The 23,952-nt window shown below is 35.8% G+C and overlaps 1 protein-coding gene across 1 annotated transcript in view; it reads left to right on the top strand.

The window, feature by feature from the left end:
- Positions 1-23,952, top strand: part of POLN (DNA polymerase nu) — an 88,323-nt gene that overhangs the window by 55,167 nt on the left and 9,204 nt on the right. The window contains exons 20-23 of the mRNA XM_059470180.1: positions 3,538-3,669; positions 6,558-6,668; positions 10,698-10,776; positions 21,457-21,524. Of these exons, the coding sequence (XP_059326163.1) occupies positions 3,538-3,669; positions 6,558-6,668; positions 10,698-10,776; positions 21,457-21,524 (390 nt within the window). The remainder of the gene's footprint in view (positions 1-3,537; positions 3,670-6,557; positions 6,669-10,697; positions 10,777-21,456; positions 21,525-23,952) is intronic.

The raw sequence follows: 23,952 nt of genomic DNA, 5'->3' as shown, positions 1-23,952 counted from the left end.
CATGCAAAAATCCACTGTTACCCATTCTGCCTAAGTCTTGACCAGGTCCTAGATAAGTCAAGATGTTCTTCACACTTTCCAAAACTACCTGCTATTTCTAAATGATGCCCCACACTCCTTATCCTTTGTACATGCCTAGAGTTACCTTTTCTAGGGAGATAAATGCAGGTATGTCATCAGCCTAGAAGCTCTTGTGAATTGGCTTCAGTGAGCACCTGACTAACTTTCTTTACAGAGGGTAAGTTCTTGAAAAAGTAATTTAGGAAATCAGAGCCTTGGGCTGCAAACTTTGTGTAACTTGGAAACACTTAATGTTACATCTTGAGTTCCTGGTTGTGAATGCTTTCTAAGCCATCTTTTGCACTGAGTCCTTGAACCAAAAGCAGAATCAGTCAGGGTATTCCATTTATCATTTATAGCATTCAGTTGGGAATAAATGCATCAAATTCAGCTCTCCTGAATATCTTTTTTATGTTTAGGGGTGTGTGTGTGTATGTGTGTGTGTGTATGCATACACACCTGCATTTTTCCATTAAGCTGTATTGCATTTGAAACCTCTGTGTTTAAAATCTATATTAAAGAAGCCCAGCACTCGTACCCTACACTGTAAATTTAGACCTCTCTGTGCTGAGACTGGAATCAAATCTTCCATTTCCCACCTGAATGGTTTCATCACTGGATTGCTTTACAAAATGCCAGCATTATGACCCCTGCCCCTTGGTCCATGCAAATGGTACACATTTCCTATCTCTTCCCTTCACTGTGGGTGGAACAGACAGATACCAGATGTAATCAGAAGAATCACCACCAGCTGAATGCCCTGTAGTTCTGTATATAGTCAGAAATGCCTCAATTCCTAGGGCTCAGTAGAGCCTGTGTCTGTCTACTAATCTATAGAGAACTTTAATGTTTACATTTAAGCACAGTATTGGCACTCCCTCACTTGCTTTGAACCAGGCACTAAAGATTTCAGTGCAGCAGTGCTTGATATGTGTCTCCATTTAATTGTTTGCCTTGTGTCCCTCTCTCTCAAACAAGGGCAGTTGAAGCACCTCAAAGATAATAAGAAGTTTCCAGTTCATTAGAAGTGTGATCAGATCCTAATTAAGACATGAAATGATATCATTAAACCACTTAGATGGAAACTGGGCTGACAAAAAGTAATTGTTAGATACCTGAAATTGATGGTCTGAATTCCACCCACAGTTTGTCTCCCTTCAAAAGACAGCTCACTTTTCATAAATGAGACATTTTTAATACAACTGAAGAGTGTGAATAATATTTCTTTTAGGATTGAAAACTACAAAAACACTCCCTGAGGAGCTTGCCTGTATTATGCTTACAGGAGCTAATAAAAACCTTTCATGTAGTAAATAGTAAGCTTTTAATTTTCTTTTTTTTTTTCTTAGGTTGCATGTTCTGTTTTCTTAGGTTGCACTTGGCTCATGCCTTCAAGGTCTTTTCTTTAACTCTGAAGGATAATAAAGGAAAAAGAAGATTGATAATTAGGAAAAAGCTTTCACCTAGAGGGGTGGTTGGGCCCTGGGACAGGCTCCCCAGGGCAGTGGTCACAGCCCTAAGTCTGAACTAGAGTTTGAGAAGCATTTGGACAACACTCTCAGGCACATGGTGTGACTCTTGGGGTGTCCTGTGCAGGCCCAGGAATTGATCCTTGTGGGTCCCTTCCACCTCAGGACATTCTTTAAGTATTTTTGGTTGGTTTGGAGCTGTTCAATTCACCTGCTTCTGCCTTAGTCATCTCGTAGAACTAAAATGCAAGCAACTTAAACATCTGTAAAATAAGGAATTCCTTCTATTCAATGGCAGGATGTTCAAGCCCTGGACTAACACTGAGGGCTACCACAGTGTATAAATGAAAACTAATGCTATTTTAAATTTTGAAAGATTATATTGCAGAATGGAGAACATTGAAACTCACAGGCTGCTGCTGCTAATTACCCTGGCACAGATAACTCCAGAAGAGTGCTCAGAGAAGGTTTAGTCCATCCTGGGCTTTGCCTTGCATGGCCTGTGCTCCTGCACTGTGGAGCATGATCTGACACAATTACGTGGCTGTTCATTCCCCTCTTTTTGCTTCCTGGGAGCTGCATTTCCCTGGGACCTTCCAGATATCCTTGCTAATATTGTGCTTTAATTTTCCTAGTATTTTATGCAATTGTTCTGTATATTAATAGTTCTTTAAATGGAGAACATGGACAAACTTAGATGTTACAGTTCTCCAAGGAAGGTACAGTAGTCTTCTAGCTGCTAGCAATGTGTGCTTTATCAAATAGATTTGTCATTTGCTGACCCAGGAAGAAAACCCAAATTAATTAGATGTTTAAAAAAAGAGAGTACAGATCTATAATAGCTCAGCAAATGTCATCCTGGATGTCTGTGTGAATTTCTTCCTCTAGCACCTTGTCCAGACTGGTGTTCTTGCAGCTCAGTGCAGATCCTGGCGTGACTGAGAACAAAATGCTACAAGAATTGTTCTGAAGTGCACATCAGCCTGACAGTGATGGCATGTAGATGGCTGCAATCCTCCCTCTTTTTAAAGTGCCAGACAATTTTTCTTGACAGTCTTACTGTGACAATGACTATTCCATGCCTTTGGTGCTTTGAGATGTCTCCTCTCAGCTTCAGACAGTGCTGGTTCTGTGTTCCTGTGCAGCTGACACAAATATATCTGTCTTTCAAACTTCATATGACTAATGTTGATGTATGTTTTATTTTTACTGGAACTGTTTGATTTATAAGTGGGTTTAAACAGTAGCTCTTAGTTTATATTTTAACACTCTGGAATATCTTCAGGTTTTTTCCACATCTTATTTTAAATGCTCTTAGATCCAGCATAACAGATATTGTACGCCTATATCCTGTCCAAAAGCTATTATTCCTTTCTCCCTCTGTTGGAACACTTTTTCTGTTTTTTCTTTTCCCATTTTTTTCTTTTTCCAACCCTTTTATCTCAAAATTTGGACCCCAATTTCTACTGACATTGAGGTCCCTAGGACTCTTTGCAATCTGTGGGACCCAGCCTCCAAACATCTTTTCTAAATTCAGACTGAATTCTAAAGCTTCTAGCTAAATTTAAACATCTCCAACCATTTTAGATCTTCATTATATTTGTGTTTGTTAAAAGTTAGTTTCAAATCTTTATCTGCTCTTCTAAGTTTGGAGATTGCAACAGTGATCTAGTAAAATGATACTTAAAGCTACAGCATTGCTCTGTGAACAAAAGTGATTTTACCCACTTTATAGGTATAAATTTTAACGAGTAATTTCTTAATTACATACTTCCTGTATATTTCTTACTAATTATATGCTTAATCCAGTAACTTCAGTAAAACATTCAAGCTCAGGGTTAAACATTTATTTTGCTGCAATATGATTTTAGTGTATCAGATCCATCCTCTTTCATAGAGGTAAGTAAAGTTAATTAATTCCACTAATTGTGCATGAAACCAGTGCTATTGTATGTAGTGGTTTTCTGTTCTGCTTTTTTGCATACAGAAATAATTTCTGTACCACCAGGTAAAGAACGTCTCGCTGACTGCCTGGGAATTACTCCTGTTCAAGCCAGTCAATTTATAGAGAGTTTTATGCAAAAATACAAGAAAGTGCATGAATTTACAAAGAAAACCATTGAGCAGTGCCGGAATAAAGGTAATCCAAAGTCTGTGACCATATTTTGTTTATTGATCTGCACTGTGTGACAGTGGTGAGGACAAAGATTCAACTTGACTCAAATTCAGATAGTTACAGGACAACAGAAAAAGATGGAATATCCTTTCTTGGTGAATCAGGGTTGGGGTTTTTTTTTTTCTTTTTTAGCCCTAAAAGGAGCTGGGTAAGTCTGCCTTTTCTCAGAAAGACACTAACAGAATAAGACATCTGTTCTCAGAATGAACCCCACTTAATGTCAAGTTACACTGCATCATTTTGACATATAATGTACTCCAACAGAAAAAAAGCCCAAGGAATCTTCTGCCTAATAAATTTGGTACATGGCTGCTGGACCATGGAAGTTCAGTCAATTTACACAGCCAATTTTTTTTAACTTATTTTTTCTTTGCAGCAATCAGAATTTATGTTCTTGAAGTTCAGGTGGTAGCTGTAGTGACAGATGTGCACAGAGTGCTTCTGGAGCCAGCAGCTGCAAACTCTTCTTGCACCAAATTTGTTTTTAGTCTAAATATTCATTTATATTTAGTGAATCCAAGGAGTGCAGTAATTTGAGAAGAGAAAACATAGCTGCTTGAAATATTGTCTTTTAAAAGCTAATTAGCAGAACTGTCAAAATTGAGTTCTTTTGTTTCTTAAAAGGGCAGGCAGTACTAAGACATTTTTTAGAAATAAACAGTAAATTTGCAATACAATATTACCCATTACTGTATGGGTGAGTGTCATGACAGAAACATATAATTCACTTCTAATCATGAAAATTGGTAGTATTAATTTTTTGTACTTTGTAGGCTCTCAAAATCTACTGGAAGTATGAACTGTCATTGTGTTACACATTTGCATTCCTTTGTTTATTAATGTTGCTCAAGAAAAGTGAAGTTACTGAACATCTATTTTTAGCTGTAATTAAGCCAAACATAACATACCTAGTAAAATATTACACATTTATGATATATTTTTGGTATATTTAAAATAACTCAGCATTCTTTTCTTTAAAGTGAATGAATTTCAATGAACAGACTTCTGTGCAAGAGAATCTGCTTTATGAGTTCAGTAGACAGGAATATCATGATTAATACTCTAAAATCATCACAGCACCCTTGTCTAATTACTTCTTACTCCTTCTTACACTCCTGCCTATCAACCATTTTAACCATTAATGGTAGAAGACCAATCTGTTTAGGTTGTACAAGCTTTAGAAATCTGCAGCAGATCAATATTATTTAATATTTTTCTTGTTAATCCACCTTGGATTCTAACTTTTCACCAAAACCTTCCAACTTATTGAGCTCATTAGTAGGTATTTTTTTTAAACTTATCTGCAGTTCAAAGGTGAGCAGCACCCCCCTGACTAATATATTTTAAGTGTTATGAATGTCTGATACTCCATGTAGACATGAAAAACATATAAATAATTCTATTATGAGGAAGAGATTTGTTAGTGCATATATTAATATCCTGCTGCTGTTTTTATGAAATTATTGACATATTGAAAAGACCATATTAAGGCCTCATTCAGGCATGCATTTGCAGATTAATCATTGACACCAGGCACCTTCTGTGCCACTGTTACACAGATGATGGTGTTTGTCTGGGGATGCTGCTCAGTTATGAGGAGTCACACCTCACAGGAATCAGGATATTGCAGCAAATCTGATTTTACTTAAGAATACAATCTAATTTTACCTAAGAATACAATGTTCAAGAATTCCATCTTTAAATACTATTCATCATGGAAAATGATGAAAATGTTAGTTAAATTGGGAAGACTGATTTGCCAAAGAATACCCTAACTTCCAGATAATTCAGTTTGTTGTTTCAAAACTGGTACTTTTGGTATCAGCCCTCCTGGAAATGCAATAATTCACAGAAAACTAAATTAATTCATCCTCTGCACACAAGCCTGGGTATGTGTTGTCCATAATAAGGTGACAACTTTTTGTTTGAAGAGGTCTCCTTACCACTTGTGCTTGCACAGAGGAGGAGATGAAACTATGTCAGTCTGAATTTCCATGGTATCTAATGACAATTCATGGGTAGTCAAGGTGATCAGAAATAGAAAGAAAATTTTTTTCAAGATGTATTTTTAACATGGATGATTTTTCATTTTTCTTAAAATAAGAATAGAAGTTTATTTTTGAAGATAAGGTAAGTTTGTGTGTGTTATTTTGACAAGAGGAACCTCACATCTCTTTTCCTATCTCAACTCCTCTCACTTGCCCTCCAAATAGGGTTTTTTTAGGAAAATACATCATAGGGCCTAACATAAAGCTTTAACTGTGTTTTAATGTTTATTTTAAACTAAAAATTCCCACCACACTAGAGTTAAGGAAGTTTGGCTGTGAAAGGAACACAGAAATACTACATAAAGAAAATGGGAAAAAAATAACTTTTTTCCCCCCCAAAGAACCTATTTTATATTTTTGGGAAATATTCATTACTGATTTAATGACTCTACAAATTGATTTTTCTTTACTATTCCCAAGTAAACTATTCATTGTGTGGAAAGCTCTAATTATGGCTGCTAATAGATAGCTAATTCTGCTAGGTATTTATAGTTTCATCCCCCACAGAGAGAGTTTGCTGCTTTATCAGTAGACATTCCTAATAAAAATTGAACAGCCTTAAAGCACTAAAGTTTTCCTTGTATAACATGTACCAATTCTCTGAATTAAATAATTCTTAATACAGAAATACAATAAGCGTTGAAGGTTTAAATAAACTCTGACTGTTTTCAGTGGACAAAATATTAAATTGACTCAAGCAGCACATAATTACAAATATCTGTATTATTTTCAAAAATGATTTTTGAAATTTAATTTTAATCACTCTGTAACACATAAAAGTAATTTTTGTTTAAATCCTGCAAGGTTATGTGGTTTCCATAATGGGACGCAAGAGGCCCCTGGCCAACATCAATGCACAGGATTACAAGCTACGCACTCAAGCAGAGAGGCAGGCTGTAAATTTTGTTGTTCAAGGTAAAGATCTGCCTCCCTACCTTCCTCTCTACCCAGCTGTCTTTATCCCTGCTTAGCTTTAGTGGGCAACAACTCTGATAATCTCAGAAGAATGGATATTACAGTAGTCTACTAGACTAGGCGTGAGTTTTCCTGTGAAAAAGAAGTTAAAATTATATATTCTATCTACCTTGGAAATTGCCAGTAAACAGAATAATATAATAATAATGATAATATTAATAATAGCAACAGTATAAATATTCTAATACACTAAAGTGCTCTGTGATAGTTAAATGTGGGTATTGATGAACACTATGTATAGAGAGAATATCTAGAATTCAATTCTTGAGATACATTGTTTCTTTAAACACTTTCCTTTCTGGTTTTTATAGTCTGTTACTCCAGAAAGGTTTCTGTGATTCTTCCTGTGATTCTTTCTGTGATTTCTTACAAATTCCAGCTTTTATTTTGCCAGGTAGCTTTAGTTTCAGAAATACAGAATGTTACAATAACTGTGCATTGTTATTATTTGTTTTGAAATCCAGCCCATTCTTTGCAGAAACTTCAAACATCATTCTGTAGAGGGCAAGAAAAAAAGTATTTTTTTTCCACAGAAAAGCATTTTGCATATAGATTGGAAATGTAAAAGTCAGCATTCTGTGCTCACATGTTGGTTAATTTGATACAATAACATACTCTGGTTAGGTCACTTGCAGCTCAGGTGTGTACAGAATTTAGCTACCCAAAGAAAAAAATTCCTGAGCTGTCAGCCCAAGACTGAGATCCTTCCTACCTTGATGTCCCTTAGAAGAATTATTTTTTTAATTGGATGATGCTGACAGGGTTTTCTTTAAGTTACCCTGGAAGTGTACAATTTACAGGCAAGGAAAAAGTGCTTTCTAGACATGGTGATGGCATGTTCCTTCCAAAGCTATTTGAATTTTCCTTTTGAAAGTATCACTTTCTCTCCAAATATTATTCATTTTAATGTTTAATTTTTAAAATGACTTAAGTATTTATGTCATGTTTGACAGTCTTTGAGTACTGTCTCTGCAAAGATACCTACAGGTCTAGAATTCTTATTCTAATTCCCATTCTGTGAGTCCTGCAATGCACACAGTGTAGCACTGATAAAGAGACACAGCCCTCTGAGCAGCATTTGCTGTGTCCATCTGTCCCAAGAGCTGAAGCAAGGCTGTCTATGGAACACTCACTTCTATGAAGCTACAATAATGAGATTGTCAGATTTTGTTGTCAGTACTGCAGGACAAATCTGATGAAAAATAATGTAATTGTTAGTCAAAATGGAATGTTAGAAGGTGTAGTGAAGCAAGGATTAAAAACTATAAAATATTCGGTATTCCCAAATTTTATTAAAAAAATCATTTTAGACTACCATGATGTTTCAATTTTAAGATTTCACCTATAAGGTAATATTTGAAGTCTATAAAAACTTTCAAAATTATAAAACTTTTTATCACATTTAGTGTAATAAATTGCATTTAATATGTTTTATAGTTTTTCCTAATAGTCTAATTAATTTAAGTAGTTTACATTTTGATTATGGTAGCAGTAAATGATAGTACAATGCATTTCAGATGCATTACAATATTGAGAGGAATGCAGAATTGCAGCTTTAAATTATTACAATTCAGTTTCTCACATTTATTTCATAGTGTTTTTCTCTTTTTAAATATTTTCCAGTTCAATAGTTTTCACCAATGTACAGCATAATATTCTTCAGTTATTATTCAGTTGTACCTATTCCCATAGAGCAAATAGTTTATCTTTAATTATTTATTTGTAATTATTTTCTTTTTTAAAAGGAAAATTATTTACTTTTTAAAATAGGATACCTCTAAAAATCATATTTCAGTAAAAAGATATTTTGAGAAGCCTTTCAAATTTTATTACTCTACAATGTTTCATAAGGAATGTATCTAGAGCATATCTTTTGTGATGGACTAAATGCTAAGTATAGTTTTATTCTCACAATCACTTAGAAGATATTTACCTTACCTTTGCTGAAACAGCCTTTCTTACTTTTTATATCAGTTGTCCCTTTTTGTAATGTAATTTGAGTAATTTGCCACATCATTTAAACAGGAAAACAGGACAGGTATTTGAGGCTAAATCTGCAGTCAGACATTGCCATCTCAATCATCAGCTGAGGGTCAGCATGGGTGCAGTTAATGAGCAAAACAGAGTCTGCATGTGATCCAGAGGAGACAGCTTGTCATAGATGACTGTGGAGAAGGAAGAGATGTTAAGCCTTTGTCCTTGTTCTTTTGGATATTCTTCCCTAGCCAAAAAGGTCCCACTGTATCCTGGGGGACATCAGGCCCAGCCTCCCTGGCCAGTCACTGTCCCACTAAGCTCTGCCCTGGTGTGGCCCCACCTCACGTCCTGTGTGCACTTTGGGTGCCTCCACAGGAGAAGGACATCAAACTGTCAGACTGTGTCCAGAGGAGAGTCACCAAGACAGTGAAAGGGGTTGAGGACAAGACTTAGAAGGAGCAGCTGAGGTCCCTTGTGTTGCTCAGCCTGGAGAAGAGAAGGCTGTGGGGTGACCTCATCCCAGTCTGCAGGTTCCTCAAGAGAGGGAGTGGAGGGGGAGGTGCTGAGCTCCTTTTTCCAGTGACAGCTGTAGGACTTGTCACTACAGGGAATGGCATGAAGCTGTGTCAGGGAGGTTTAGATTGGATATTGGGAAAAGGTTCTTCACCCAGAGGGTGGCTGGGCACTGAACAGGCTCCCCAGGGCAGCAGTCACAGCCCCAGGCCTGACAGAGTTCAAAGAGTGTTTGGACAATGCTCTCAGTCATAGGGTTCAGATTTAGAGCCCTGCAAGGAGCAGGAGTTGGGGAGTTGGACTTGCTGATTGTCACTCTTGCGCCGGGCTCGGCGCAGGAACAGGCGAGAGGCAGGGTCGTAGCAAAGGCAGAGAAAGCTTTATTCAAAAGAACTGTGTGGTTTTTATAGAGTGGTACCATGGATTCTTTTCTATTGGCCAACTAACAGAAACATCTTTCTCACGCACTGTCCTTGAGAGGAACAGAAAAACAAAGTAGAAAGACACCTGCAAATTGTTTATAGTCAACAAGTTATCACATCTTTCCAGCTCCCTAAAACTTCTCACAAGCCGCTGTGAGAAACACTTGCCATTTCTCTCTCTCTGTCCCATGGCATCCACAGATGATCTCTATGTGTCCCTTCAGATTGGAGATTTCTGTGATTCTCTGATTACCTCCAGCAGACTACCCTTGTCACTTGGCTACCTGGCTGTTCTCTGCCCCTATTCTGAAAGTTGAATCATTTGAAAGAAAAAAATTCAGAATTCATTGAGTTACAGGGTGGTAAAAATGACCATGACATTTAGGATGTTTAATGTTTAAGGACGATTATGGCTTCCACTCTTTACTCAAAGGATTGTTTTTATATTTTATCAGATAAATCTTTTGTGTAAAATGTTTGGAACAAAGCCCTTCACCAGACTACAGGCCTGGAGAATCATTCTGCTTCTTGATGACCAGAAATGTGTCATTTATTCCGTGCCATGACACTGTTTTATGCACCACTGCTCTTAACACTGTAATGTAATGAATATATTTTGCATATACATGGAAATATGAAAAAGTGTAAAATTAAGGCTCCAAATTGAAATGCAGCACTGAAACAATGTTCTGACCTTTTGTGACATTAAACTTTAATTGATTATTAGATAAATTTTAATTAAAGCTTAGAGATAGATAATTTCATACCTTTTTTATAGAAAGCAATTTTTCAACATATAGTCGGGAATGACAAATTCACCTTTAATTAACACATGATATCATATTGTTATTTTCTAGTTTTAATTAACATATAATTACTTCCTCTGTTATTTATTAATCTTAAAATGTTTCACATATTACATTAATTGGATCTGCTAGTTTACAAAATTCTTATAATTCAGAATCTTCTGATATTTTTTGTTCCTATGCCATAGTTCCAAGAAGAACATTTTCTTTTTGCATGCTTTAAATTAAAACCAGATCCCTTTCTTTCGTAGGCTCTGCAGCTGATCTTTGTAAAATGGCTATGGTGAAGATTTTTGCCTCTGTTGTCATTTCTCCAACTTTAACAGCCAGGTTAGTAATGAATAACTGCAAAATTTCTTGGTTTCAAAACAAAATGAGTTGAAATGAATGTTACTGGCATTTTAAGCAGCTCTAGAACTACCATGTGTACCTCTGAGTCTTTTAACAAGCAAGGACATGCAGAATGCTTTTATACATTTAAAGTTATATCTTTGTGCTTAAATGGTTGGATCTGTAAATGCATCCCAAGGCATTCAAGTGCCCCAGGGTCATTTGAGCTCAGTCAGATCTAATTCAGTGGTAGTTCTGCACCTTTGAAATCAAGCCCACTGATCATATCCTTCCTGTATTTGAGCGTACTGTACAGTGGGAATTGAACATTCAATGGACTGGGAAAAAAAACAGGAATCAGGAAACCAGTGCTCAAGCAAAATAAATGAACATTTTTCATTCTTGTATAGATGGCTTTTCTTTAAAGAAAAGCTTGGTCATCATGATTCTCTTCTGTTGTGATTGCTCAGAGTTGGGTGTGAGATCACAGAATGTCCTCAAAGAGTTTTATGCCAGTAGCAGAAATAATGAAGTCTACTTTTCCTGTGGAGAAGTTGGTCCAGACAGCCACTGAACATTATTATTTGCTGCAATAAAAAGAGACTTTGAAGTCAAATATGTAGAAAAAACTCCAAATAAGTGGTTTCTCATCTTTGGTAATGCAAAGATTCTGTAGCAAACAATCCAGTAGAACATGAATTGGTGCAGTAGAAGTTCAGACAAAAGCAGGCTAGTGCAAGTAGGGCAGAACATCAATGTTTCTGTTGGCATCTAGAAAGGATGATAATTTATCTGTAGCAATCATGCATTGAGGACTACTGTGGGTGTGTAGCTCAGTACAAAGAAATAGGGTTTGTCCTTCTGAATGTACTTTTATGGATATTATCTAATCCTATAAGTAATTTGTGTGTGTTAGTGTGTGTATCATTTACACAGAGCAGTGTTGTCTTATCTGATCAGTGTTTGAAAATCCAATTTCTAATTACAAATAAAAGTTCAGTTTGTTGAATTCAAAGTAGTTGGACTCATTCCTATGCTAAAAATAAAACAACTTCTGAATAACTCTTAAATGTTCTTGCAACTTTTAAAGCAAAATACCATCGAACTATTTAAAAAAAAAATAAAGTAGTACAAATCTGAAAAGGGAAATTGTTCTTTGGTGGAGATCCTGCCTGCACTCAGTCAATTATACATTTATGTATTAAATGTTGGATGATGCACTCTCACATATTGCACTGTACACTGCCAGGCAGATTGTCTGCACTGATTATAATTCATTTTGCTACCTGAGTTGAATGAAGAGCCCAGAATCTGTCAGCTGTGGCATGGATGAAAATTTCTGTAGCAGTAGCAGGCGTAACTGAGTTAGATGAGTGATAGAGGAGCAGCCAACAGCTTTTAGTGGAGCAGGCAAGTGGAGGTGCTGCAAGGGCAAAGAACATACTACATTCTGTGGTTCCTGCCTGGCACACAGATCTTTAGGTTCAGCAGCTGCCTGTTTGTTGTAATTCTGAGAAAGCCAAAGTGTTTTTGCTACTAATGTCATGTCTGATTAAGCTTGTGAATGTTTTTTTCTCTCAACAAAAAATTTTACTTGAGGTTTTCTTTCTTAAAATCATTTATTTCAAAGAAGTAATGTCACCAAATGGCTAAGGAGGTAACAGCCATGGGGAAGTATTGGAGCTGTACGTGTTGAAATTCCCGGTGTTGTGAAAGCATAGAGGAATGGCTACACCAGATAACAGAAAAACATCACTGTCTATCCTGCTTGTTCCTATCATAAATGTCACAGCTGGGAAAGACCAACACTGCAAGGGCATTTAAAAAGGATAGACGGTATTAAACAGGGGGTTTGAACTGCTGCCAGCCATTAACAACTGGATGCCTTTGCTAGAGGAGAGTGTTTTAGTAGTCAATAATGGCTCCTTGCTGTAATATTTAGTAGGTACTTACAGACCAGGCTTGTCAGAAAAGCACAATCAATGCCTTTGTAAATTCTGTAAGCACTTCCCTGCTTGGACAGTGGCATTTGAAAACATCAAAAGGATCTTGCCAAAAGAATATGGGACTGAAACTTGAAATATTTTGTTTCTGCTTGTCTGCCAGGTGACATTCAGTTGGTTATTTTTCAGTAGTCTGTTTCTTGATTTTCTTATCAGTCAGGTTAGGATAATGATTCTAACATCCTTTGTAAAGCCTTTTGAAAAATATTGTTGAAAGGAAGTGTGGACATAATTGGTGCTATTGTAACAGTGGGAATGTACAGTAGCTCTTCCAAAATAAGAAATATAATCAATCTCCTATTATCACTCCATCAGATCATATTCATTCCAAAGACAGCATACAACTATCTTTCCTTCTATCTTCATACGCCTGTAAGTATCTTTATTTCCCTGTTATAATTTCTAATTTTAGAAACAGGGTTTTCACTTTGAACAGCATATCAAAGGGAAATATCATTTTTACATGCTTTAGAAGTGATTATGAACATTTACCCTGGGAGACAGTATTCTATTAAGCATAGCTAAGTTTTGGCTAACATTCAACATTTTTTCTTCCTTACCTTAGAAATAGAGAAAAAAAATAATTCTAAATAAGGTCTTACAGTTTTTAGTGTTAGTTTGCAGGTATGTTTGCAGTCTTCACTCTCAACACTGCATTTATTGTTCCTGTGCTGGAGGCTGTTCAGCAGCAAGAAAACTCTGACCCAACAGTGTGAAGCTTCATTTTTGTGTGTCTAGCAGTCAGTAGATTTTTAGTTCTTGTTTGCACATATGATACTGTATTTGGAAGGCAGGAAAGGTGATTTAATTACATTTTCATGATGCTTCATCAGAGAGGTGTTCTTGATGAAACAATACTTTCCACTGTGACTGATAAATTCTGTCAACAATCTCAATTTTTTCTTTATGTTTATTTATCTTCTAACTCAAATACTAGCCTAGCAGCTTATGCAATTGACAATAACAAGTCAATCAATTACTTGGAAGCAATTTTACAGAAATCAGGAAAAGTAGTATTAAATTTAATATATATGATACAGATCTAATAATAGTATGGGTTGACTACTGGCATCAGTGTTAATATCTCTGCATTTTGTGTGGTGCTGACAAGTTTTCAGACTTCTCCTGTATTACCTAGATCTTTCTTAAGATGTTCTGCTGCTGCTGACCAAGTTGCTCACTGAAAATGTGCTGCTAGCATAAATTATTGAAGTGCCAGCTTTCACCCATCTGATGCAATCCACAGAATCTCCTCACAATGTTTCCTGCAGGCAGATGATAGCAGAGAAACTTCTGAAACGAAATCAAGGCATAAAGTAGCAGCTGAAAGAAAGACTCATGGAATTGATGAGAGTGCAAAGGTGAACTTGGTGAACTCAGATGGACAGTTGTAGTTCTTTTCTGTGTTTAAAACATCACTGCAGTGAGAACCACATGGAAACTTGGTGAGAAAGAAGGGTGCTGACAAATTGTGGAAGAATTGCTGCCTATAGCATTGCTTGTACATATTATCATTTTGTAAGCTGAAGAAGCACTGATGTTACCCAAAGTCTATTAGGTATTACATGGACTTCTCAGTATCTCAACAACATGCACATGAATTTTAACAAGTCTGCAGAACTATTGAGAAATTTGGTGTGAATCCACCAAATCTGCTTTTGCATGAAGTTATTGTTCCTCCAGCACTGGACCTGTGCCACAAACACACAGCTTTACATCTCAGCATGTCTGGAGTCCAGTTAAAGAGACAGGTTCAACCACAGGCCAAGTATAAATGAGTAATCTGAAAGGGAGAAACCACCAGCAAATTAAAGGAAAAGGTTTATTTTCTTGGTTGATCCCAACTGCTTTTCAATAGCAGTGAGTGGATGTTGGAGTTTTGTATGTCTTCCTTAAGGAACGCCTTAATCAACCTAATGATTTTCTGTGCTGGTGAGCTGTAAATACAACTGGCTTCTACAGATATCTAAATTGGTTAGAAACAGCTCTTACTGTCCCAGCAACAAGTATCGTTTTATGTGACCTGGATTTTTTTCAGATAGAAGTCATGCGATCAGTCAAAAATGATGAATTTCTTGAAAGTAGCTTTCAGTTTTAGTACAACACAAGAATCTAGCAGCATTTTTATAAGGTGTGTAGGGATTCAATAATTATTACTTCATAAACTGCTTATAATCTCTCAGATTCATACAAAAGGGCATATTAATAAACCAAACTCCCTGATTGCATCATAGTTTCAAACAAATAAATTAAGTAAAATTTATAGTACTGCTGCTATGTGTGTTGATTTTCTTTAATTTGGGGTATAAAACTTACATCCATCTATGTGTTTCTTCAGAAGTTAAAGAACTGTTTTTACATGTTTCTTCTCTAGCAGTTAACTAGGATTTTCAAATAAATGCTTTTTGCTCTGGTGTTCTGCCCACAATTCCCACTCAGTATGCACCCAAACATCCTTAATGTATTAACTCTAGCAAGATGATTAACTTTTATCCTTAGCCTGATACTGGAGAAATTGAACCACAAGGAAAAGATAAATTTTGGATTCTGCTTGAGAGGAGAGTAAGATTGTTGTTTCACAGACAAATGCTTTTGTTTCTGTAGCACAAGGAAATTTCTAAGGTCATATTGCACTCTCAATAGCTGTTCTCTAATATGTAGCTCTTTGCCTCCCAAAGTAGCCAAATAACATTGAATTTCTATGCAAGCTGTAACTTAGAAAAATCATCACTTTCCTCAAGCAACTAAAGCAGTATTGTTTTTGCATGTATCCACAAGATGGTGAGCTGTTACCTGAACACTTCATGCTCAGTGAGCCAGAGCAAATCAGACTAATTTGTTCTTTATAGAAAGAGCCAAGTACATTTAAAATGCTGAAATATCACAGCCAAAAGAGACATGCATGATTTAGCAGGTTTTTCACTATTCCTTTATGTAAGACATTCAATACAAATAAATATATTTCTTTTATAAAACCTTTTTGTAGGTCACCTTTTAGATTTGTATGTTTTCAAACATTTTGGATACATGCAGAAATTCTATTATCTTTAATTAGCCATCTGTTCAGTTTCCTACTCTTCATGATGTAGCTGCTGAGAAAACCTATTTCACAGGCTAGCTGAATTTTTATGGCAAAAATGTTAAAATAATTTGGTCTTTATCATGAAAACACTGGAACAGGTAGCTTGAAGTTAATGCAAGTAACATCTATTCATGCATGATGTATCCTGAGCTATAACTTTTATATTACAACATTAGGAATCCACATAGGTGCAGCCTCAAAAAAATTTTTAGAAAGGGAAAATTCTACAAAATATTGCAATATGCTAATGATCTTGTTCCTTTCTTACATGACAATAGGCCTTCTGTCCACTGGGTTCTGTGGGAAAACCATGGCACAATTACCCAACAGGTAGTGTTAGTAGTATCAGAAAACAAATGAATAGTGTTTCAGTACAGGGAACATGGATATTTCTGAGAGGAATTGGATCCAGCTTCCATCTGGTCCATTATCACTGAGTGTGGCCAGTAGCAGATGCTCCAGGAGGGAGGTGTAAGATCTGTAGAGAGTACAAATGTCTGTCTGTCTGCAGATTTTCATCTTGCTCTGCTTGTGGGGATGAGTCTGAGTTCTGAAAAGTAAGATTTAAAAGTCTTCCCACAAAATCATTGTATGTCATCAGTTCTAAATGTTCTTGACATCCATGCAAGTGTTTGTTAAATGAGCAGCCATTCTGGCTTTTTCTGGCAAAGTATTTCATTACGTGCCTTTTCAGTCAATATTTTATTTTATTAAATATTTTATTTTATTAAATATTGATTTATTAAGTGTGAATGTGTCCATTTTTCAAATGATTAATTTTTTTTTTAATTTAAAAAACATGAAATATATTTCCATTTTTTTTTGTTTTGATGGACTGGGTTTTCTTTTTTTTTCCATATTCCCCCATTTGTCTGATTTTAAAATACCTTATTGTTTTAATATTTTTTTTCCTAACCACTTAACAGTTTTTATGCTTTTTGGGTTTATTTTTAAACTTTTTACACATAGCTTTTAACTGTGTACTCCCATATCTGCAATTTTGAAGTCTCCCATTAGGCATTTATAGGTTTCAAATTCAAAACAAAAAATGTGATGTTACTAGTTGGATTATTATTTTATTGATTGATATGCTTATATCAAAAAAGGGGAAGAACATAGGATGAGAAACCAGGATATTATTATTTGGGACATAAAATCTGATACTGTTGTATGGCCTTCATTTCACTGGTCAGAGACATAGTACTTTTTTAAATAAGATGAAAACCTTGTGAGAATAGAAAACAAGAAATATTTTTTAAATATTTTATAAAATATTTTAAAGAATATTTTAAACAAGTATTTCAAAGTTTATTCTACCAAGTGATCATTAATGCCTTATTTAAAGTGGTGTACTTTTCGTAACTCTTCAATGTTTATATTTTTATTGTTCTTACATAAATACTTAACTGCTAACATTGTTTTAAATTCTCAAGATTTATTATAGGTTTTTTTCACTAGAATTTTTTACTCCAACCATTAAATTATAATGGATTTCAAATAATCAATCCTCTTCTCTCCTTCTCCAAAGACCATCCTTCTGTTTTAGGAAATCCCTTGTTAAAATATTATTTAATTTTCAGTATCTCTTCAAGTTAAAATATGTCGTTTGCTGTGGAAATTTTACGCTGGTATGTATGATCTAGTTCAGAATCAGACCTGTGACCTTGTCCTGCACCACTTTTTATCTGAAGATGTAGGAGTGTCCATCAGGAACCATCTCAAACTGAGCTGGGCTCTCAGCTTGGCTCTTGGTCAGAATGAGGTGGCCTCAATTCCTTACAGAATTATGGTATCAGTTAGGCTGGAAAAGACCTTTAAGGTCATTAAGTCCTGCTATGTTATGCATGATGATCAAACCCTCTTTTTTAACCCCTTTTCCAGTTGCCCAGTTTTAAACCTTATTTTAATTTATTTCCTATTCAAATTCTTAAAACAGACAGCACAGTATAATAGAGAATGGTAGAATCAGTTAGGTTGGAAAACACCTCTAAGGTCCTTGAGTCCAACTGTTAAGCTGGTACTGCCAACTCCACCAATAAACTGTTGGTGGTTTATATTTTATTTTATCTTTCTACAGACCAATCTGGAAAGCTGAACCATGTTATGCTTTGGGTGTGTTGTTAACAGAAGTAAAAATTTCCCCAGTGATGCAAAAACTATATAAAAAAATGTACAGAGGGTTAATCTCTGTCTAACTTCAGGTAGCTGTTTTGGGAGATGGCACTGCCACAAAGCCACCACACAGAGCTGGGGTTTTCCAAGTGTGAGTTCAGAACATCTAGGTCAGAACCAGCCCTAGTCCCTTGTCTGTAGAAGAAGCATGAATTTAATTAGTTTCAGCATCTCTTGGCACATTCTAACATCCTGAAGCACTGCATGTTGCTGTTAAAATCCTCCTTCTGATGAAGACTACTATGATAATCCTTTCTTTTTTCCCCTCTCCTACACTGGCCTCTCCTAGTGAACATACCTACAGTGGAGCCTGCAGCATGTCATGTCACTAAACTTCTTTTGAGTTTAGAGAGAAAGCTGTTTCCTTTAATGATAAAGAAAAATGCAGTTGCTCAGTAATAAGGTAACAGCTGTTTTGGTGAGATCAGTTCAGTAGTGTAATTATTTCTAGGTCTTTGTAGTAGTAATGGAAAACCTTCCAATTCTGTACTTTAGAACAGAGTAGTCCAGACCTGGAATATATTGATTTCCAGTAACAAACAAAATCTTCATTAGTTCTTTTATTAGACAACTGGCCTGATACTATGCTCTAACAATATGGCTTCATAAATAGAATACTATGAAAAATCTATTGAGAACATTTTAATCAGTTTTGGCATATATTATTCATTAATATGATTATGATTCAGTAGTAATAGCTGGGCTGTGATCTACTGGAGGCCTGAGAATTTAGTCCCTGTGTTGCTTTATAGGAAACTGGAAGAATGATCAATGTAGTGTTAAGAAAATGAAAAATATCTTCTTTTTTAAATCCTATAGTGCAGCATTATAGTTTAAGAAGGCTGTTTTATGCTGGGCACACTAAAGTGGTGTCAAAAACCATGTTCAGACTGGCAGTCACATAAATATTTCTGCATTTGAGAGGTCAGGCTGTAAAAATTTCTATTTCCACACTACTGGCATGCTCAGATGCAAGTCATGTTTCTCAGTAAAGGAAATCCTATGTGTACTCACCAAAAGTGATGTCTAATTTTTAGTCAGGCAAGAACATAGTTAATAAAATACTAGTTTCTAAATCAAAGGCATTCTTAACATCTGTAGAATTAAAAATATACTAGTGTCTGCCTGGTTTGCAATTTCTAATCCAGTTGGCCATACCTTTTAGCACAAGATAATGAGAGGAGCTTGCTATTGCAATATTCCTTCAAAGTGAAGAGAATTCAATTAAGCTATTAAGCAAAAGTATAGGGGCTTTTTCAAACTTCTTTCACTCAGTCTATGCAATAGCTAGGTAGGTGTATGCAGGGGAATGGTGAAAACTGTAAATATTGAATGCACAAATTGCTTTGATTTTTTTCTTTCATCTTTATTGATATCAAATTGAATGCTTCCTTCTGTGGAACAGCATATTGCATGAAAGCAATATTACTTAAGCAAGCTTGAAAAAATGCAGGTGGCCTTGTACTGCAAGACCAGAACTCATTATTTGCTGTGAAACATGTAAGAAAAAGAGATAAAACATCATCAAAAAATATCTATCTTGTTTGATGAAGATTAAGGAGGAAACAATGTGTACTATTTCATTATTGGCATCAGTCCAGGAAATAATGTTTAGTGTTAATTAAATCTTCTATAATATCTTTCATTTGAAAATAGAAGTGTATTAGAAATACTCATTCCTTAGATCTCACAAATATTATTCCCATTTTCTAACTGAAGGCATTGGTTAGGAGAGGAGCAGAGCTAGACAGAGAACCAGCAATGCCAACTTTAGTTCTGTATTTAGCAGACAGAACATGGTCCTGAACTTCAAATTAATCACAAATGTGTAAGACGGGGCAGGTGTAACTCTGCAGCTCCAGGCAGCTCCTGAGTTAACTGGCAATGCAGCTGAGCTGATGGGCTGTGATGTTCAGGATGATGTGGGTGAGAAACAGAAATGTCCTTTAGCCATGATGGAGACCTAAGCTAAAGGAGCTGGGCTGCATTCATTTGGTGAACAGGAGCATGTAGAGTTGTATCAAGTCTATTTTGCTGTCCAGAGAGAAAATTTCAGTTAATTTACATTGCTTCCACAGGTTTTTGGACATACATAAGATGGCAGTTAATTCTGGTCCAAACCTGCTCCTCCTGTTTTACTTTTAGCATGGAGGTGAGGCGATCAGTTGCTACAATGCTGAGAGGTTTTGAAAATCCTATTCTTTCATTTCTAAATCCTGAAAAATTTATGATGAAGTTTTTATGTATATTGTAAGTTCTTCTAAGAAAGGACTTTTCCTTACCAAATATTCAGAATATATGATGCTTTAATCCTGACTGAAGGCATGAGACTACTCTGGAACAAACAATAATCAGTCTATTGTGTTTTTATTAGACTGGTTTAATAAATGCAATTATTTTCACTTATTCAATTGATTGACTGTTTATTCATCTTTAATATTCACTGTTCTGATTTGTACCTTTTGCATGTCATTTCAATGGTTATCAGGATACTCTTGTTTTAATTAATTTACTTGAATTCGAAATTACAACTTTTCATGTAACTGTGTTCTCTTGCTATAGATGATCCTGGTCTTTTCATCTATTTCTTTTTTTGTGTCCTGTGTCCTAATTTCCTATTAAAAACATGTTAATCTGTTTCATTCTGCTTCTGACTGTGTTGTAAGTGACTAATAATTTAAGATCTATTATTAGAGCTCACCACACTGTTAGTCAATGTCACACTGTAATTTAAGGCAGTGTGAAACTATCTTAAGAAGCTGTGAAAAGTTATAAGTCATAACCATATTGATGTTTCAGCCATTTGTAAAGAATTATTTACTTGAATAACTGCTATTATTAAGAAAAGATATTAAGAAAAGTCTACAAGTGACATTTAATTTAAATCATGGAATCACAGCATGGTTTGGGTTGGAAGGGACCATAAAGACCACCTTGTTCAACCCCCTGCCATGGGCAGGGACACCTTCCACGAGACCAGATTGCTCCAAGCCCCTGCAACCTGGCTTTGAGCAATTCCAGAGATGGGGCATCCACAACTTCTCTGAGCAACCAGTTCTAGTGCCTCACCACCATCATGAGCAAGAACTTCTTCTTTATATCCAATTCAAAAAACCAAACTATATTAACAAAACGTAGTCTGTCTCCATCATTTCTTGTCTTTTTCTGCAAATTAGGTTGGTTTTAAGTGATACCTTGTTATGTCATCAAATCCCTGAATGACATTTATATGGTGGCAAGCACAATTTGGGTTTACAACTATGGCCTTCATGTTTCCAGAATATAGGGAGAGGCAATTCTTAAATTCATTAATGATTTTTAAATTTTCTTTGGATGTTTATTTTCACTTTAACTTATTCATGAATGGAAAGCACTGTTAAAAATTTCTTGCATGTATTATCTGATGTCTCTGAAATTTTTCAGGTTAATTGCCCAGATCCACGACGAATTGTTGTTTGAGGTCGAAGATTCTCAAATCCAGGAATTCTCAGGTAAATAAAATCTCTTCTGCTCTTTTCCTCTTAGAGAATAAAGAACTAATGTAGTGAGAAGAAGCACATTGGTTCTCACAATTAAGAAAATGTATACTAAGCAGATTTTTCTGAATGTTTTCCACCACTGGCTTGTATGTAAAATGTGATATACTCATTTGGAATTCATTAGCATGATTATTTGTATGTAGTTTTTTAATCAAGATTTCATCATCCATTGTGTGAATCCTGTAAAAGTAAATACTATTTCTTCCAAGGTTTTAGAGGGAAATAAACCAGTTTGAAGTACTTTAGACTAGGGGCTGTTACATAAAGAATTATTCCATTCTTCATGTAAGATTATGCCACACTGTAATTTCTAAATTAGTTTACTGCTTTTTTGTAATAAGAAACATTTATGATGGCACTCTCAAGATTAAGGTTAGTAAAAGTTTGTGCCTATGTTTCTATCTTCTCATCTGTCTTACTTCCAGACATTATTCCCTAAGCCAGGGTTTGTGTCAGCATCTGGTACAAATTTAGCAAGTGAGGGCATGTAGCAGACTATTGGGTCTCTTCTCCAGTAAATTGTGGATTTATTCCTGTAGGCACCAAGTGGTTATTCACAAATGTTGACCTAGTTTGAAGCTCAACAAAATGTTTGGCTAAACCCATTAGTCAAAATATCAAAAATGATTTAAATTCACCAATACAAGAAATATCTTCCATTATAGCACAAGCATTTAATAAAAAATTAATTTCACCTTCCCGTGCTGCATTCATTTGAACAGTGCAATTTCCTATATTAGTCTCATTTCATCACTGATCCCTCTTGTGAATATTAGTTCAGAATGAGAGCATTAAAACTCTATCTAATCTAAACAAATTACCTGGGAGTTATTTCAGCTCAATATATTCAGGGCATTGTAATGAATTAAGTTAATATATTAACATTTGACCTCTAAATACAGGAATTAAAATCAGATTTAAAGTTTAAAAAATATATGCAATTTATAGGAGATTGCAATATCTGTTCAGAAAATGTCTAAAAGTGACATAGTTTCAGAGTTAGGAAGTGTAGTGCATTGAAAGACATCTGTAGGACAGCATAGAAGGATTTTTATTATCTTATTTTGCATCAATTTGCATAAAGTATAGAGCTAATATTATACCCAAAATATAAAAATGATTCATGGTTGATTATACATGTAGAAAATCATAGATTCTGCCCCCATTGGGTCAAATTTAGATCTCCATTACTAGTCTGAATTTGTAGCAAATTCAGAAAAATCAATACTTTTCAAGTATAACAGAAAAAAACCTCTAGCTATCATATGAATAATAGTAATACATTATCCCAATATGGAAATATGGTGACTGGAGGCTTTTTTCTGAAAATGCAGAAGGAGTGCAATTCAAATACTCAAGTTTAGACTGTGTAGTAATTAGTTTGCTGATCTCCAGGTCTAGCTGCAGGGTGCAGAACAAACATACCTGTAAATTCCTTCTTGTGCCTCAAAGTTATAATCCTATAATTGAAGTTGCTAAGATGACCTTTAGAAAATGGACTTGGGCAGTCTTGAGGTATGAGATACCTTGGAAATTGTCATTGCACTTAGCATGGGCTGCCAAACTTGAGTGTTCAAGATGGAAGTTTGTTTCATTCTGCTGATTGAAGATTGACTTTTCAATTTGTCTCTACTTTGCCCTAAGAGCCAAAGAAAAAAAAAGGAAATTCTTCATTACAGGAACTTTCAGATATACTCCTGTCAGAACAGAAGAATGATAACTTGTCTTATTCTTTACACAAAAGAGATATTGAGATATTGATTTCCTTCCTTTTTATTCATCACTGGGAGAGCCTTACTTGGAGTACTGCATCTGGTTCTGAGCTTCCCAGACTGAAGAAAGTGCAACAAAGGGTGACAAAGATGATGAAGGGTCTTGGGGGAGAAGGCAGGCTGAGACCTGGGACTGTTCAGCCTGGAGAAGAGAAAGCTCAGGGGATCTTGCTAATGTATATATCCTAAGGGAGTGGGCATAGAGGAAGTGGTGGTGCCCAGTGACAGCACCCAGGCAATGGGCACAAACTGAAACACAAAAGGTTCCCTCTGTAGATGAGGGAACACTGTTTTACTCTCAGGGTGACTGAGCACTGGCACAAGTTGCCCTGAGATGTTGTGGAGTCTCCATCCTTGGAGATGTAAAAAAGCCATCTGGACAAGGTCCTGGGTAACCAGCTCGAGGTGGTCCCTCTGAGCAGCAGGGCTGGACCAGGTAAACTCCAAAGGCTCCTTTCAACCTCTCTGACTGTGGTTTGCAAGTAGTTCTGCTACTGGTAGAAGAACTAATCCAAGATGTCTTAAAAGGGTCCAAAGCTGGCAATTCTTCAGTCATTAATGAGGATTTTGTTTGATCTGAATAGCAGAGAAAGTGTGGATCTGCAGTC

The sequence above is a fragment of the Ammospiza nelsoni genome, chromosome 4 (genome assembly GCF_027579445.1).
Source record: "Ammospiza nelsoni isolate bAmmNel1 chromosome 4, bAmmNel1.pri, whole genome shotgun sequence".
NCBI lineage: Eukaryota > Metazoa > Chordata > Aves > Passeriformes > Passerellidae > Ammospiza > Ammospiza nelsoni.
Note: the sequence above shows the minus strand (reverse complement) of the source record. Positions and strands in the feature narration are given on the sequence as shown.